This window comes from Anser cygnoides, chromosome 13 (assembly GCF_040182565.1).
Source record: "Anser cygnoides isolate HZ-2024a breed goose chromosome 13, Taihu_goose_T2T_genome, whole genome shotgun sequence".
In the NCBI taxonomy this organism is placed as follows: Eukaryota; Metazoa; Chordata; class Aves; order Anseriformes; family Anatidae; genus Anser; species Anser cygnoides.
This window is the reverse complement of record NC_089885.1, coordinates 4,122,201-4,138,771: the sequence shown is the minus strand read 5'-3', so window position 1 is coordinate 4,138,771 and position 16,571 is coordinate 4,122,201. Positions and strand designations below refer to the sequence as shown.

General features: G+C 43.6%; 1 protein-coding gene across 3 annotated transcripts in view; it reads left to right on the top strand.

Annotated features, from left to right (window-relative positions):
• TRPC5 (transient receptor potential cation channel subfamily C member 5) overlaps nt 1-15,146 on the top strand; it is a 99,037-nt gene extending 83,891 nt beyond the window's left edge. For all 3 annotated transcript variants that reach the window (XM_048070614.2, XM_067004963.1, XM_048070617.2), the window contains 4 exons: nt 4,922-5,128; nt 5,314-5,355; nt 7,038-7,127; nt 7,822-15,146. In XM_048070614.2, the coding sequence (XP_047926571.1) occupies nt 4,922-5,128; nt 5,314-5,355; nt 7,038-7,127; nt 7,822-8,556 (1,074 nt within the window). In that variant the 3' untranslated portion in view covers nt 8,557-15,146. The remainder of the gene's footprint in view (nt 1-4,921; nt 5,129-5,313; nt 5,356-7,037; nt 7,128-7,821) is intronic.
• Nucleotides 15,147-16,571: the final 1,425 nt, after the last annotated feature.

Below are 16,571 nucleotides of genomic sequence, written 5' to 3'. Positions count from 1 at the left end.
AGCTCTGCCGATGTTATTACCAGCTTGCACAACACGTATTACAAAATTAACAGTCTTGAAACTGCAGAAAAGTTGTCTGTGTTGGGTTCTGCAAAGATTAACGTTCTCCTGGCTCTCTTTCTGCACTGCTTTCTGTTCAAGACACACAAGGGCATATTTTTTTTGTGCTAGCCTGCTTGAAAGCCATTACTGATATATTTCCTGTGCTGTTACCTGCTCTGGGTTTAGCCTGCAAAGAGCAATAAAGAGGCACACGAGATAGAAATATACTAAACATAGTTTAATGACTTTCTCCTGCACTTAGCAGCTCAGCTAATTATACGGCAAAAAAGCACCTCTGACGTTCCCGTGCCTCTCAGGGAATGGCCCCCCCCCTTACCCAACTTGTGCTGCAAACAAGGTGTGTCCACGAGAACCTCTTAAAGGTGGATGATGTGCCTCCTCCTTCCTCCCTGGAGGGAAGTCCAACAGCTTGGGCACTTCTTAACCTGTGGGGCTGCTGCTGGCACCTCCTGGGACAGCAGCAAAGAGCAGTCCTTGCAGAAATCACGCTGGCTACTGCCAGTGCTCCCTGCACACCAGGAGCTGCCTGCGCCTCCTTCCGAGGCACTCAGCCACGGCCAGACAGCCTGCTCCCCAGGGCATTGTCACAGCCCTCTATATCTGCATCTGACAGGCAGCAGCCTGATTTCCAGCTTAGCCCACTGACTGTTGTATAATAAAATACAAGAAAGGCACACGCAGCCCTTTTTGTGCCAGCTCGAAAGATGCTAGACATCTTTATACATTATTCTGCACAAAGGGGCGCAGGGAGGATTTGTATCCTAGGGACACACTTCTTTCCTCTCGTTCAAGGGAAGAAGCTCTCATGCACCTCCTTGTAGCATAAAGGAGCTGAAGTAGCTGATTATCCTGTGATTGTCTTATTGTGGGTAAGTTTGGAGGTATCAGAGCGCCTGGCTGCTGAGCTTCGTCATCAGCTCTGTGCTGTTTTCGCTGAGGGTTTGCAACATGGCTCTGCACCAGCCTGCAGCAGCAGGGAGCTGCCGTAAGCCCTCGGAGCCCATCAGCCCTGAGCTAACGTATGCTCAGGACCCTCAGCCTCATCCCTGTGCTTTCAGGGATGCCAATTCAAGAGGCACAAGATCGGTCTCCTGTGCCCTGATGTGCCCCAGGCTTGTGCTCCAGCTCCTGGGGGCTACGGTAAAAGTAACAGCTTTTTCCTCCGCCAGCTTTTCAGCCGCCAGGGAGCTGAGATACTAAATCCACGAACAGGTTGCAAGGAACCTAGATGCAGAGGTAGTCACCTAATACAGAGAGATGAAAGTCTTCCATTGATGGGGCTGTGCTGGCTGGGCCAGGACCAGCTGAGAAGCTGGATGTTTTTTTGGCAAAGCGTGATCTAAACCATATGGCCCAGCAAGGAGATGGTGATGGAAGTCTTTATAAAAAGCATTTTACAAAATGTAAACAACAGATTTTTCTGCACAGAGATAAAGATGGAGATTAATGCTTGAATTATCCTGGATAATTAGTGTAGCAGGTAATTATTTAAAATCTGGCACATCTGTGAATACATCACTTTGACTGAATTAGAAAATCCTCAGTACTGCTACAGTAAGATGGCTCCAGCAGTCCCACAGGGAAATCTTTATGGGAGATTAATTCTCGCTTCAAATGGCAGAGATTTGCAAGAGGATTAGGTGGCCAGTATGACACATTCGCATTGTGACAGTAAGTGATCCAGGTTTTTTGTTCTCACAGAAAAGCCGAGTGGTGCTCTCTTTGAGTTCACATGTTCTTTGAGCTTGAGGGCTCGGCCCTCAGAAGTAGTGTTTTATAGCTGAAAAGATGAGCAGTGCTTGAAGGAAAGTGGTGACAAGAACAAGGGCAAGAGCAACAACAGCTTGAAGAGAGGACAGCGAAATCCAAACTTGGATTTAAAGTCCTAAAGCAGCAAGGTCACGCTTGCAGAGCTAGTGGATATGGTTTTCAGCTTACTATAAACGATACAAAAAAATTGGCACCTAACATTATATGAGACAGCGCAGGTCTGGGAGGACTGGGTGAGGAGCTGTGAGGACAGCATCTCCTGTGACCCATCTCAGCAGCTGCTGCAGGAGCTCCACGTTTGACCATCACTGCACAGCTTCGCTCGTGGTGGCCAGGCCCAGGCTGAGCAAGGGAACAGCCAGCTTGGGTTGGGTTTTTGCTGTATTCAGGAGCTCATGGTGAGCGTTCACTCCCATGCAGTCTTCAACAACTTAGACACAAAGCAGGCTGAGGCTCGGGCAGCTCTCAGAAACGTGAGTCCTGCTTTGTGGCCTGCTGGGGAGATGCACCAAAAAGCTGGAGCACATCTGGTAGGCTACCAGGCCACACTCACAGCCAACGCAGCGTCTGGATGTACCAGCAAATGCTTCAGGTTTGAATGATTGGGTATCAAACGATTGCTGAAGCATGGTACTCCCTGTACTCAGCCCAAGTGAGTTCAGAAAGCTGTTTTGTGTGCAGATCTCACTGCTTACAGCACTAAAGAGAGCTCTAACCAAGAAAATGGTGGTTTCCTGGCACACAAAAACATCCTCAGTAAAATTGAAATTGCTCCTTGCTGCATGATTCCAACACAGAACTGGTGCCAGGAGTTCTGATCAGGTTTGCTCAGGTTCTCAAAACATCAAGGAGAATAATTGAGACAGGCTGAGTTTGTAAACCCTGGGGAATTCACAGCAGCAGAAGAGAGAGGAAAAAAAAAAGGAGATACTTTGGGCAGTGTACAGGGGGTCTGTCTTTTAAAAAAGGTTATATTGCACTCCTGGACTAAGACTGCACAAGAACAAGTACCAGTGAAGCTGAAGCTGGCCTCCACCAGCCTCACCTGCAGGTGTATTTACATCAACAGGGCTTTGTTCAGACCAACCACAAAACTTCCTCAGTGAGAAACTACCACCAGGTTTCATGGTGCTGCCCTACGTCTGCAATCAGCCCCTATTCAAGCCCATATAGTACCATTAAATACCTTATTTTAAAGTAAAATAGCAAAACGTACTCTCTACAGGAAGTTTATTATCCTTTTTCCTTCATTTCCCCCAAGCTAATTTGCAATCCCTGAGCTAGAGATTTGCCTTATCCTTCCCTACAAACAACATCCAACATCTACTGCTAAGTCACCTCCTCCCCCAAGACAAAAAAAAAAAAAATACATTTCTATCCAAAATAACAGTCTTGCACTCTCCCTCAGCTACTGTTTTACCTTAAAACTCAGTGTTTCCAGGTGTCTGCAGTTCCTGCACACCCTGAGAAAGCCTTGCAGCAGGGCTGAGTAACTCAGCACCACCCTCACACTGCCACACTTAACGTGGATATTCCCCTGCAGCTGCTTGATCCAGCCACTGCTGGATTTTCCCCTTGGGCTAGTAGTGAGCATGTCCATGGGGAGCTGCAGCTCAAGCCCTGGTATTTTGGTGCGATTCAGACCACCAGGATGTGCTCCCGGGCCACCGAGGCAGTTGTGTTAAACTGAGAGCTGCACGTAATTTGAAAATGCCATTAAAATGGAGCTGAGCTGCACTTCTCTGTCAAAATGTGAGCATATTTTAACCATGTCAGAGCACTGGAGCATAGCCAGAATACCAGTGTAATAATTTTTTGGGCATGACGTTCAGCCGTATTTTATTAAACTTCCTGTCCTACACTTCACTGCGTGGGTCTGAGGGCTGCTGCCTGCAGCCCAGCATCCCTTGTCCAGGAGGGCTGCTCCTTCCAGCCTGGTTTAAATCTACTCAGAAACTTAAAATCATCACCATGTTTTTGGTTAGATCTCATGTCAGATACCGCAGACAAAAACACTAAACAGCTAAAACACCATAACTATCAGCACTAAATTCCACGAAGGTAAGAGCACACATCCTTACCACTTAAATTCAGGGTGCTATTGCAGACTGCATTCAGCGCTGCTTGAAGGACTCAGTTAGGGGCATTTTTTTTTAAACTTCAAAACCAGCACAAAGCAGCATGACATCCATTCTGAATATGGCTTTCATATTCATATGGACTTCATATGCAGCAAGAGCTGCATCAGCTCTCTGAATCCAGGCTGTAGGTTGATCTCTTTGCCCTGACGCTGAAGGGAGCATGCAGTTTGTTAACAGACAGCATGGCATGTTGGCTCCACAGACTAGACTGCAAATACCTCGATTTGGGGAGCTCCATTTTGCAGTCTGTAAGATCAGTGTCTTGCACAAGCTCAGTATTTCTTGGTGATGCTATGGACATGCTGCACATCTGCGTAGCTGTGAAGTGATGCTAATAACTTTCCACCTTTACTTTGTTAGGATGAAGAACACTAGAGCGAGCATGGTGTTGCAGTGATAATATAAATAAAATAAATAACATCAAAATGTCTTCATTTTGTGTAATGATAACGCAGAGGCGAGATTTAAAATATAGCACCCAGTAAAATTTATCACTTGTTTATAAACAAGAGCTGAATGAATAGATGCTATAAAACAAATCAACAAAGACCACGAGAGATTTTTTTCAGGGACGAGTGTGAGAATTCATTGGATTTTGACATGAAAAACAAGGGTCTGTGATAATATAAAAGCAGTAGCAAAAAAGAAAAAAAAAAGTTTTCCTGCTTCTTTTACGGGTGAACTAATGTGCACGACCTCTAAATGATGAAGCATGTGAAATTTCTTTTTGCTATCATTACATTTCTCAGAGGTTGGTATTTTTATTCTCAGCTACATTTCACACTGATTTTTTAAGTACACCCCCAGTGCGGGAGATGGAAGAATTGACACTGCTTTGCCTGCAGCCAGAGAAATGCTTTCTTGCTCGCGTCACCTCCTTAGTCGCTGACATTTGCTTCAGTAAAGCGTGCCTAAAGCTGTTGATATTCTCTCTCCTCCTCTCACAGGACCATGCAGACATAGAGTGGAAGTTTGCACGGACAAAGCTCTGGATGAGTTACTTTGATGAAGGTGCCACTCTGCCCCCTCCTTTTAACATCATCCCAAGTCCCAAGTCTTTCTGGTACCTTTGCAAGTGGATTCACAATCAGCTGTGCCCAGGCAATGACTCTGACAATGAACAGAAGAGGCATGAAAACCTCAAAACATTCACAGTAAGGAGCTGCATGGTTTTAAACTTATTTTTTTGGGGGTGCTTTTGCATGTTCAAGGTCACAAGGGATGGTACTGTGCTGGTGCAGTAGAACGTTGCTGCTGGATTGGGACTCGCCAAGAGCCATCAGGACTCTAAAGACAGGATTACATGTTGGGTAACGTCCCTCTGCCTTTCTCTTTGCAGGAAAGGCATGCTGACAACCTCATTCAGAATCAACATTACCAGGTAAACGCTCCTGCAGATCAAGTTTTTACTTACAGTTTCTTCTTCCTGCTTATTTTCTACTATCTCACTTCTTGCTTTCTTATAGAATACATATACAAGTGTAGGAGCTCCAAGAGGATCTTGCTTGTCATGGATTAAAACATTTCCTCGATAGAGGTGGGGTGTTTTAGTAAATCACTCCTAGCCTTTCACCTGCTCTGAAAACAGCAACTTTGCCAGGTATCTCTCCGGTTGCCGAAGTCAAGGCAACATCACCATTGACTTCAGAGGGATCAGACTGCCATATCGTCCTGATTAAAACTGTTTTTGCAGCATTTTTACATACTCTCAAATTGCTTCTCTACTGCTTTTTTTCTGCAAGACATCACTAATCCTAACTCAAACAGCAGTTGAGATTTCCTTCAGTTTTGGACAGCTCAGGAAGGAGGAATTGTTCCTTTGTTGAATTTTGCTGTTTCTGTTCATTCTCAGCTTGCTTGTCATCAAGTGTTCATTAAATTCAACCTACAAAAGGATGAAGCGGTATTAAAAACACCAGCTTCAGTATTTGAATTCAATGTGATTATGCCAGCGTGCTGGAAGGACAAAAAAATATCTCCTGAATGTTAGGTGGTACGTCAGACAATACTGTCAAAAGCCATAAATAATTTGTCTTACGTAGGACATCTTCTGTTTTCTGAAGAGTCTTTGTACGTGGAGTTGACACTTAACATACTTAGTCACTTTTGATAACAGACATTTGGTACCTTCTGACTTTACAGCACAGCTCACAGGTACCGAGAGTGGGATCTCTTAAAGCACCTCCCAGTAAAACCTTGGTGAGGAGCACAGGTTAAAGCTTTGGGTTATTCAGACTTCTTGTCTCCATTTATGGGGGAAAATGCAGGGAAGGTTTGGGGTAGTCTTTTCTGTATACAGAGGTCAACCTCTGTGTGTCAGATAACAGGTAACAGTCCAAGCCTGCTTATGCAAAGCCAGCAAGGAGGTACACCAATGCAGAGCAAAATGGATCTCATCTAAGTTGTAACAAACAGCCCAGGTAATGCTGGGGAACAGTCACCAAAGGCGTGACTGTACTTCCAGCGCTGTCCACAGATGCTGCAGCAGCTCTGCAAGGAGTTTTTAACCTCCCATTATAGAACACCCAGGCAGCTGGCAGATGTGGGCTAACGTGAACGTGCATTGCCCTGGCTGTTTGTTCTTCAGGTTATTTGTTGGTAACACACCATCATGGACTTTCCAATATTTAAAGAAAAAAATCTTAAAGTGACAAGCTTAGCCCATCAAGATACACAGCGTATACAGGTGAGACTGGTAATCTTGAAGGGCTTTCAGCATCTGAGATTAAAAAATGCATGAAGAGGTTTAAACGGCTTGAAGACATTTAAGATAATCTAAATTTTTTTTCTGGACAACTTTTACGTATGCAAAGCAAGTACAACAAATCAGCTCACTATACTTAATAGCTGAGCTTTCAAGACGAAACGTAAATAAGCCTCTGCAAAGGTTTGTTCTATTTGAAAGAAAGTTCTGTTTCTAACAGTGTTTTTTTTTTTTTTTTTTTTTTTTTTTAAAAGAGAGCAGAGTCAGGAGAGCCATCAGTAAGAACTCAGTAAAGTACAGCAAGAACACAATTTGGTCTGAGCCAGCAGCTGAATCACTTCTGTTGTTTTATATTTCAGGAAGTGATCAGAAATCTTGTGAAAAGATATGTTGCAGCAATGATCAGAACTTCCAAAACCAATGAAGGTTTAACTGAAGAAAATTTCAAGGTAACTTCCTACTCTTTTAACAATCGTGTTACACTAATTCCAGTAGCCACTTGCAGAGTTCCCGCTAACTTAGGAATATATTTTGTGACCAACAGTGGAAATATGACTGTTACTGGAGCTGGGAAGGTATGTGATGTGCATGCAGTCTTCTTTTGAGCAAAGAACATTCCTTATACGGGTGTCTTCTCATAATGTCTCAACATGTCTTAATGCATAATATTTTACGTAGACAATGGCTTCGAAAAACGGTAAGAATGAAGTATCTGCTTTGAGTCAGCATTACATTCCTAATCCTAAGCCGAGTCTAGGTTAATGGATACAGAGAATGTTTAAATTTGGCCCTATCAACTGAAAGATTCCTGCAACATTTCTAAATTCCAACAGTTTCACTTCTATAAATGTCTTATTTAGGCTTCCCCCAACCCCAAGCAGGAAGAAGAGGGGATAAGGGGGTGGTCACAAAGGCTGGTCTCACAGCCCTTGAAGACGAAGATCTTGTAAGCTCTCCGACTCTCAGGCTTACCAATAAATTTTTTCATGTCACCAAATCATAAAGATTTACGTAGCATTCTTGTAAGTGTGATTTGGTGTCAGCCATTTGCATAACTCTTAACATTTCTCCCAAGAGAACATGATCGTTCTTTCATGTCACAGGTAATGCTGCTGAGTGGCATCATTTTCCCTCTTGCCCTAGGAATTAAAACAGGACATCTCAAGTTTTCGCTACGAAGTCCTTGATCTCCTGGGAAACAGGAAGCCCCAGAGGAGAAGTTACTCTACCAGCAGCACAGAGGTGTCCCAAAAGGATGAAACAAACGAGGATAGTGCTGGGGAAAAATCCAAAGCCAAGAGCGTGTCTTTCAATGTAGCCAACAAAAAGAAGGACTTCAATGTATCTGCTCTAATTAAAACCATGTCTGGGATTGATATGGTGGAAGAGAAGCCAAAAAGCAATGGGATCAGTAAGCGCTCCTTCATCCGAAATGGAAATAGAGTTCAGAGGCTTTCCAGCTCCAAGAAGGAGTCCTTTAAGAGACTGGGCCTGCTGTTCTCCAAAATGAATGGGCACGTCCCTGAAGCAAATTCAGAGCCCATGTACACTATTTCAGATGGAATTATTCAGCCACACTACATGTGGAAAGACATTAAATATTCTCAGATTGATAAAGAGAGAGAAGAGAATTGTTCCAAAAGTGAAATTAACCTCAATGAGGTAGACTACAGTGGGAACACAAGACTTACAGGACAGAGCAAGGAGTGCCCTGTGGTTTGTACCAGCTCCCTTCACTGTGCTTCCAGTATTTGTTCCTCTAACTCCAAACTTTTAGACTCATCAGAGGATGTGTTTGATTCATGGGGAGAGGCTTGTGACTTGTTTATAAACCAGTGGAAAGACGGGCAGGAGGATCATGTAACAACTCGGCTATAAGTAAGGCTACCTTAACACCTGCTAGAAAACTTAGCTAATTATTTGTAATTGTTTGCTCTCACCTGATTCAGCATTATGAATTCCTTTCTGTCCACAGGAGAGAAAAAATGTAAAACTACTTATGTTAACCTATTTTATAGCCATCTGCACCTTTTTTAATTTACTTTTTTACACTCACAAATACTGAAGGTTTCACTATTTATAAGGTCACTGTAAACTATGGGGCTCCTTCGGATGCAGGCTTAGTCTTTAAATCCCACATAATTCAGACACGCTGGTGGCGGAGTAGAGGATTTCTCCAGTGCACTCATCATCATCCCAGCACCGCTGGGTTATCATCGCTGCTATCCAACGCCATCAGTTCCGCATCCTGCTCATACCCCTCGGCATCACAACCAGCTGGTGAGCAGTGGCTTAGCATGAGGCTGAGAATCATATTTGCAATCTTTTTAGAAAGTGTTTCAGGTTATAACTGGCTTTTTGTTTTCTTTAAGCAATACCACCTCTGATTCTTTCACGCTGTGTGTTTTTTTCAGGTCATTATATCCATATTGTAAATTGTTACTGAATAAGAGACACCTTTGATCATCCAGGTAGAACATGTGATGATTTGCTTATTTACTTAATTGCTATTAAGAAATTCCCCTCCTAGGGAGCAGAATGACCTCCCACTTCGGCTGGCAGTGGAAGCCAGCACCTGGCCTTGCTACCAACTTCTACATAGATGAATGGACACAAAGCCAGCTGTGGCTGCTTGAAAGAGAAACTTCAGAGTGGTTCTCCTATCACTAACAGGGTGCACCAAAACCCAGCCCTAAGCCTTCCCCTTACACCCACCCCCCTGAGCATTTGGGTTTTGAAATCCCTGGTTTTATTTCCACTGCTGCATTCCTTTTTCGCTGCCTCTCTGGTCAATGTCACGCTGTTAGGTAGAAAACCATCCTCCTGGCGTACAGCAGTCACTTCCCTGGGTCTGTGAGCTGCATTTCTGAAAAGCAAGCTCAGCAGTAGCAGCTCAGACTGCAGCTGGCACCCTGGAAAGTTGCTGCAGTTCCTTTTCTAAGGTGCACCAAAAAGCAGTGCAGCAGTAGATGCTACCCTTCTGTATCTTTTTATGTTTTTTTCACCCCTACAACATTCATGCTAGGCCCTGTCCAGATATTACCCATGTCCCTGCATTTTTGTCCTAAGGAGCATGAGACGGGAGAAGACAATAAGAGCAAAACGGTTGACACTGCTTTTTAACAACATGATACCTGAACTTTCTTCAGTGTTGTTGCTAAGAAATGCAGATGACTGGCACCTGATGCTGCTTCAGAGCTGTTAGCAGTCAGCTTTCTTGGAAGAAAGAAGTCCTGAGCTCAGAGATGGCCCTGCCTTACCCCAAAGCTTCCTTACGAGTCCGTGCAGCCAGGCTAAAGGCTCTGTTCCCAGGACAGGTCACACGAGCTGGAGCATAGCCCAGGGGCAGGTGCCAAAAGATCACCTCTTGTGCGCAGTACACTGGGAACTGCATTTGAAAAAAGCATTTATGAAGGCTGGAAAATCTACACCAACACCCCTGGCTCATGAGAAGCTCTGAACGCAGAGCTCGAGATGGAGGCTATGGCCAGCCACAGTGTCAAGAAAAAAGAGCAACTAGAAGCAGAGACTCAAATGTGTTTCTGTTCTCCTTGCTCATGAACGACGCCAGCCTTGTTACCAGCATGCAGTACAAAGCCCAAAATATTTAAGCCCCTAGACATGCTAGTTAAGACAGAGTGAAAAGCATTCTTGTATCAACAGATTTCAGGCTTTGATACTAATTGCAGGGTTAGAGCAGCCTTTGAAAATTGCATCTCCTCTTCCTGTAAGTAAGGCTGAGCAAACTGACTTTGGCACTACACAGAGAGACTTGCAGAATCGTAGGGTCAGAAGCAATTTGCTGATCTTTCAAGAAGAAATCCAGCAACCCTCTCTTTTACGATGCAAATCCATCCATATGTGAGAGCTGCAGTTAGAACCAACTGAAGGCAATTCTCAAAGCAGCCCACAATAAAAGCCTGCAGTTTAATAAACCAGCCTCTGTACATTTCTGGGAACACAAACATTAGCAAGAGCTGCTACAGGGGGATGAAGGGAAGGGTTTGAATCATTTTATGCCTCACCTAAGCACGTTGCAGTTCAGGACTCTGCTTGACACGGGGCAGCACATCTTTGTTACCTTCTAGCACATAGGAGTGAAAACAACTCCAGTATGGTTATGCAGATTACATCAGCTGGGTTTAAAGCAGGCATAGAAGCAGGGTTCATATCCTTGGACAGTGGAAGTACTTTTAATTTTTCCATGAGAGCAAGCACGCTGCTACTGGCTATGACTAAATTGTGCCATTCAACTGCAGCCCTATGGTAACGGGTACAAATCTCAAAATGAAATGCAATTAACTCTGCAGCAGTGCCCCCCAAAAATGTAAAAATTACACTGGGCAATGCAAATCCCTTCTGTACGAACTGCGTGAGTCATGTTCCCCTGCCGTGCCCAGAAAGGGCAGGGGTAGGAACTGCCACATTGTAATGGCACAATGAACCAAGCAGTCTGCAATAATTCCTTGATAATGTTATGTTGAACGCGAGAGGTACATCATGGGGCTGCTTGGCTGGGGCTCCTGCAGGATTTGTTTCATGATTCAGATGCTTCCTAGCTCCCAGCTATGAGCCAGCCTCAGCTGACTTTTGGATTTAATGCAAATATTTGTGTTAGTAAGTGATTTATGCATGTGTCCAGGAGTTTCCAAAACTGTCAGACTGATCCCCAAAAAGCCAAGTCTGTTTGACTGCACCTATGCACCCCCTTTGGTAGCAACAGACTTTACAGCAACTAGTCAATTATTATTGTTGTTATTACTACTCTTAAACAGGAGATTCAGGTGAAGGAAATTGAAATATTTTGTGAAAATACATTTGATAAGCTTCAAGGATAGTCATACACATGCTAGGAATTTGGGATCATACCAGGCTTGATCACTTGTCCTATCTTTAGGTTTCCCGCTCTTGAAGTAGGTTTATTTCTCACCTCCCATCCCTGGTGTCGTTTTCACCTGTTTTTTTAAAGCATCACACCTAAAAACCATCACCAATAGAAAGTTAAGACCAACATCCAGGTACAGAGCACCACACAGAGCTAGGTGTTTGTACTGAGGTCAGGGATCAAAAAAGTTCTTTCAGAAGTAAGGAATCAAGCGACATCTCTCTGCAGATTATTTGGGTAATTGTATATTAATCACGTACTAGTGTATATGTAAATACTCAGCTATTTGTATAGTGGTCCCTACAGAAGCAGCATGCGCAGTGGTTAGAGCGCAGGATCAGAAAAGAAGACTTCTGAGGTCTGTTCCCAGCTCTCCCACTGCCTCACCTGTGACCTTGGGCAAGTCACTTATCCTCTCTAATGCCTCAGTTTCCCCATCTGTAAAATAGGGACAATAATACTTACCTACCTCGCGGGGGGGTTAGTTCATTATTTATAAGCACTTTCAGATCTTCAATTTAAAGGCGCTATATACAGTCAGTAGTTAATACTCGTAGCAGTGGTATGTACTTTTGTTTTCTTATGACTAATTCAGGTTAGGATTTAGCTATGTACGTTACGATAGTTTTCCATGTAGAAAACTAGCATGATTTCCCACGAGGGGAATTTTGGGGACTTCTGCAGTAGACAGAGAGCAGGAGCAGCATACTTTGTAAGCCTAAACTCTGACATCCTCGCTTGTGTGATTTGTGTCGCACCTCACCTTACTGCATTTGTGTTTCATCCTTTTTCTAACGGCACGTGTAAATTTTTAACAGAAACAGTCACTGTAAGTATTATTTAAATAAATACGTTCATATATAAATGTAAAACCTTACCTTTTGAGTAGGCTAAGATTGGTTAACCCAGCAAACTTCTAAGCACGGGGAGGTTCCACAGCCAGCCCAGCACTAACGCACACGCACACAAAAGGATACCAGAGTTGGGCTATAGGAAAATTTCATTCTTTCTTCAGTGTTTGCGTCTCATCCCATCGCTGGCAATGGCAGCAAGTCACGCAGGTGACGAGGTGTCACAGGAAGGCGTGTGGCACGCAGGGTGAGGGAGGCCATGGCTGGGGTGCAACCAGCGCCTGCCCACTTCGCCCTGTGGCACGGGATAAGGCAGCTCCCAGACACTCACCCGGGCAACCAAGAAGCCTCCCTGGGCAGCCAGGAGGCTCTTGTGCCTCTGTGAGGGCTTCACCCTCATTTCTCCTTGGGTATGGTTGCTTTTTCTTTAGTGCTTGCTTAGATAAGAGTCTTTCCTTTGAGTTAAAGGAGCTCTAAGACTTGCATGGTGAGGGCATGACCTGCATTTTGAGCTCTCTTCCAGGAACAGGAGCAGTTGCAGGGTACCTCCAGCAGACATTTGGAGAAGTACAAGTACTGTAAGCAGAGACCTGACTTACTCCTGGGCTATCCTGCAGAGTCAGAAAGCTACAGGAGCACCAGCTGCTCTGTGCCAGTAACTGCAGGTCCCACTTCCATTGGGACTTCTCAGCCTTGCTTTGAAGTTTCCATTTTCCTTTCCCAAAGGCCAAAATCTCACACACTTAAGTCTACCAGGAAGAGGTTCAATTTTGGTTTAGTTTTCGGCTGACTTCTCCCTTAACCAGTCTGTCTGCTGCGTGCTAACACAGAGATGTCCACGAGAAAGCTGCGTGCAGCCTCAGAGGCCCCTTTCCAAAGGAACAGCATCGCCCTCCCACCTGTGGTACAACTCCACAAAAACCAGAACGGAGAAGGAAAAAAAAGCAAAGCCACCGAAATCACGAAGGCTGCCTAGAATTAAGGAAAGCTGTCACCCTACTAAAAGCTCTCTGGGGCTGTCTTTGGGGTGGGTGCACCCCAAGGGCCCCTTCCTCTCCCAGCAGCACAGGTGGCTGCAGCCAGCAGCAGCAGCAACTTCCATTCACACAAAGACAAAATTAATTGGAATCGGTGAGACTGCAGTGAATAACAAATCAACTTGCTGGAGTAGCATCTGAAATAAACTGTTACCAAAATAATCTGCAGTTTTCAGCGAATGTGTAATTTGAAGCCCAACAAGTATAAAATCAATCCCTCACTGGATTTTTTGGGGGTGCGGTGGGGCAGTCTGGGCTGGCCACCTAAATGTATTTTCAAACCCTTTGTAATTCAACTGAATTGAGTTTTCACAGTACCACTTTCCCTGTTTCAGACCATTACACTTGTACAAACAAGTCATTTATACAATTTTCACATAATTCCCTCCACCCAAACTAACTACTGCTCTAGAGTAAGTTGATGATAAAGAATGATGCTTAAAATGAAGAACATGCTTTATCTAAAAAAAAAAGTACATGTAAAAGGCAAAAGCATTTGATCCTTAACTTCCAAATGTTTGATAGTGTGCTATGTTTCAGGGAAACACTTTTGCTTGCTCTGCTTTTTTAAGGTGTGCAAAAAAAAAAAAAAAGCCAACACTAACTCCCAACCTAGCTCAAACCACCCGCAATTTTGAAAGCCAAGTTGATCGTGCAGTTCTTTCTTCATACACAGACCCTACTCAGTCGATGGCTCACCAACTATGGAAAACAGCACCGCCCATTCCTGCTGGCCAGCATGTCCTCCTTCAGCATGGTTTCTTTTGTTTCTTTCGGGGATTTCCTTCCCCTCCCATTTACAGCATTTCCATCAGCAGTAACTCCTAAGCCAGAAGAAACGATGTGCTTAGACCGAGAGGTGATCAATCCAGGAGCTGGCCTTTCGGCACACGAGCTTAACAGAACACTGTGATACCTTTAGCCAACAGAATGAAATGCCTTTTGACTATAAATAGTTGTTTTTGAGCAAGGGGGGCACTTTTTGGTGTAGCTATTTTTTGGGGTGTTGTACAGTTTTATTTAAAAACTACTGAATGTGTTTATAAGGTGGGTCTGGGAACTAGAGGGCTAGGGATCTTTGAGAAGCAAAAGGATGGTAGCAGATGCTTAACTACTCTATTTTCTATATGGCAAGCCCTAGAGAATTGGGCTTACACTGCAAACAGGCTTTTTTTAGCAATCCAGTTTTAATATTAAAGTAAATCTTCATAGAAAAGCTATCACAGAAACAGCTTCACACCGGATCATATTCTAAAACGCCATTTCATGGGATAAAAAAAAAGTGAGGCTTTTTTTCTCTTATTTTCCGTCAAAAACTTAATGGCCTTTTCCAGGCAACAGAGCTTTCAGATGTTTGGAGAATTTTGCTTATGTAAAGACAGAGTGGGGACCTCAGCATTTGCCCATTGAGCAGTAGTAGCCACCCCTAGAGGAAGGGGAGGACGAAAAGGGGGAAGAGCAAAAAGCAAAAACAAACGCTTAGTTTTATGTACTTTTCTACTTGCATCTTTTCTGTCTGTAGTGCAGATTCCACGTCATTCCCTCACATAACATGTAAAAATGAAATGTATATAAATAAATAAAAATATTTATTTTATGTGTATTTTTAGCTTAACTGTAAACTGAAAAAAATAAAGCATTTAATTTTTTTCCCAAAAATGTAAGCCTATTGAAATTCAAGGTGTTTCTACCTTTTCAGATGTAACATTTCCAGCTGCCTATTGATAATAAACATTTATGAACAGTAAAGCACGTGACATCTTATAATTTTTACCACGTTCCGCACAGCATCCTCAAGGGCTTTCAGTGGTCATAGGAGCACTTAAGGGCTCCAATTCTATACAAATTTATATCAGTGTTTACATGAAAAAGATGTGGTGTAGTCCTACTTACCTGCAACGAAGTTGGCTAGCCACATGCGAGCAAGTGTTTGTGGGCAAGAGTTGAGCAGCACCGGCCTGTGCAAAATAAAAATAAAAAAATAGTAATTTGAAAATCCCTTTCATTATATCCTCTCTGTAACAGGAATAGCAAACCCACTTTAAGTGCTGGTAAATAAAATGCACCACATGAACGCAATTACTCCTGTGCAAAGGAGTCCAAGTATGCGTAATTTCATTTTAATTCGCTCCCCAAAGATATCCTTCGACCAGCAGAACTATATCATCCACATTGGACTATACAGCAAAATAGCTAATAGCGTGAGATAGTCATTAAGCAACAACACATAACTACATTAACATAATTTGCTCGTGTTAAGCTGTCCTCCAAATCTCATTAAAGTAACTGTAGGCATACAGTTAAATTTCAGGTTTCCAGCAGCTACCAGAAGCTCTCAGTCAAGTCCCCAGGAAAGCAAGAGCTTTCCCAAGTTATACAACACTCAAAGGATGTCAGAAGGCTTTTTTTAGAAGATAAAAAAAATGGGAAAAGGATATTTCAAAGTTAGATTCACATTCACCCCTCTTATCAGAAAGCCTGGTAGTTCAAAGTTAAGGCACCCGGAATCCCCAGTTGTGTTTTCTACTCCAGAAATTGGGACCAAACTGAACCTGAAAATGACCTCCATGTGTACAGCCGTCAGTGCAGAGGCAAAAATCCTGGATTTGATCAGGGAGATAGGGAGGCAGATGCAGGAGTTTTGCAGAATATCCTCTCCCCCCTTACTTGCACTTCCTGAAAAAGTAATACAAACCACACACTCACATAATCACTGCAAATATTAAACATTTTTGCTTTCAACTTTGGCAAATATAAATAAACGATGTAAAGAGTCAGAAACCAGTCTGAGATTCGGATGAAAAATGGAAATTGGCAGGGTGGGGAACAGGAAAGATATATGAAGGAGAGGGTAGGTGGATTTAGAGGGTCCACTACTTTTGTTGTTATAGGATGTGTCACTTCTTGAAGGACTGTTTTCTGTAACATAATGCTGTCAGGCAGCTGTCACAGCCACGAGGGAAGGCAATTACCATCAGGTAAACCTCAGCACCCCAAAGCTGGTGGCAGAACTTGTACCTCCTCCAGTGAAGGCAAGGTTTAGCAACAGAAATAAGCATATTGCCATAAATGATCCCAACATGTGAAAACATCCCATCAGGACCCAGGTGCGTGCTGCCG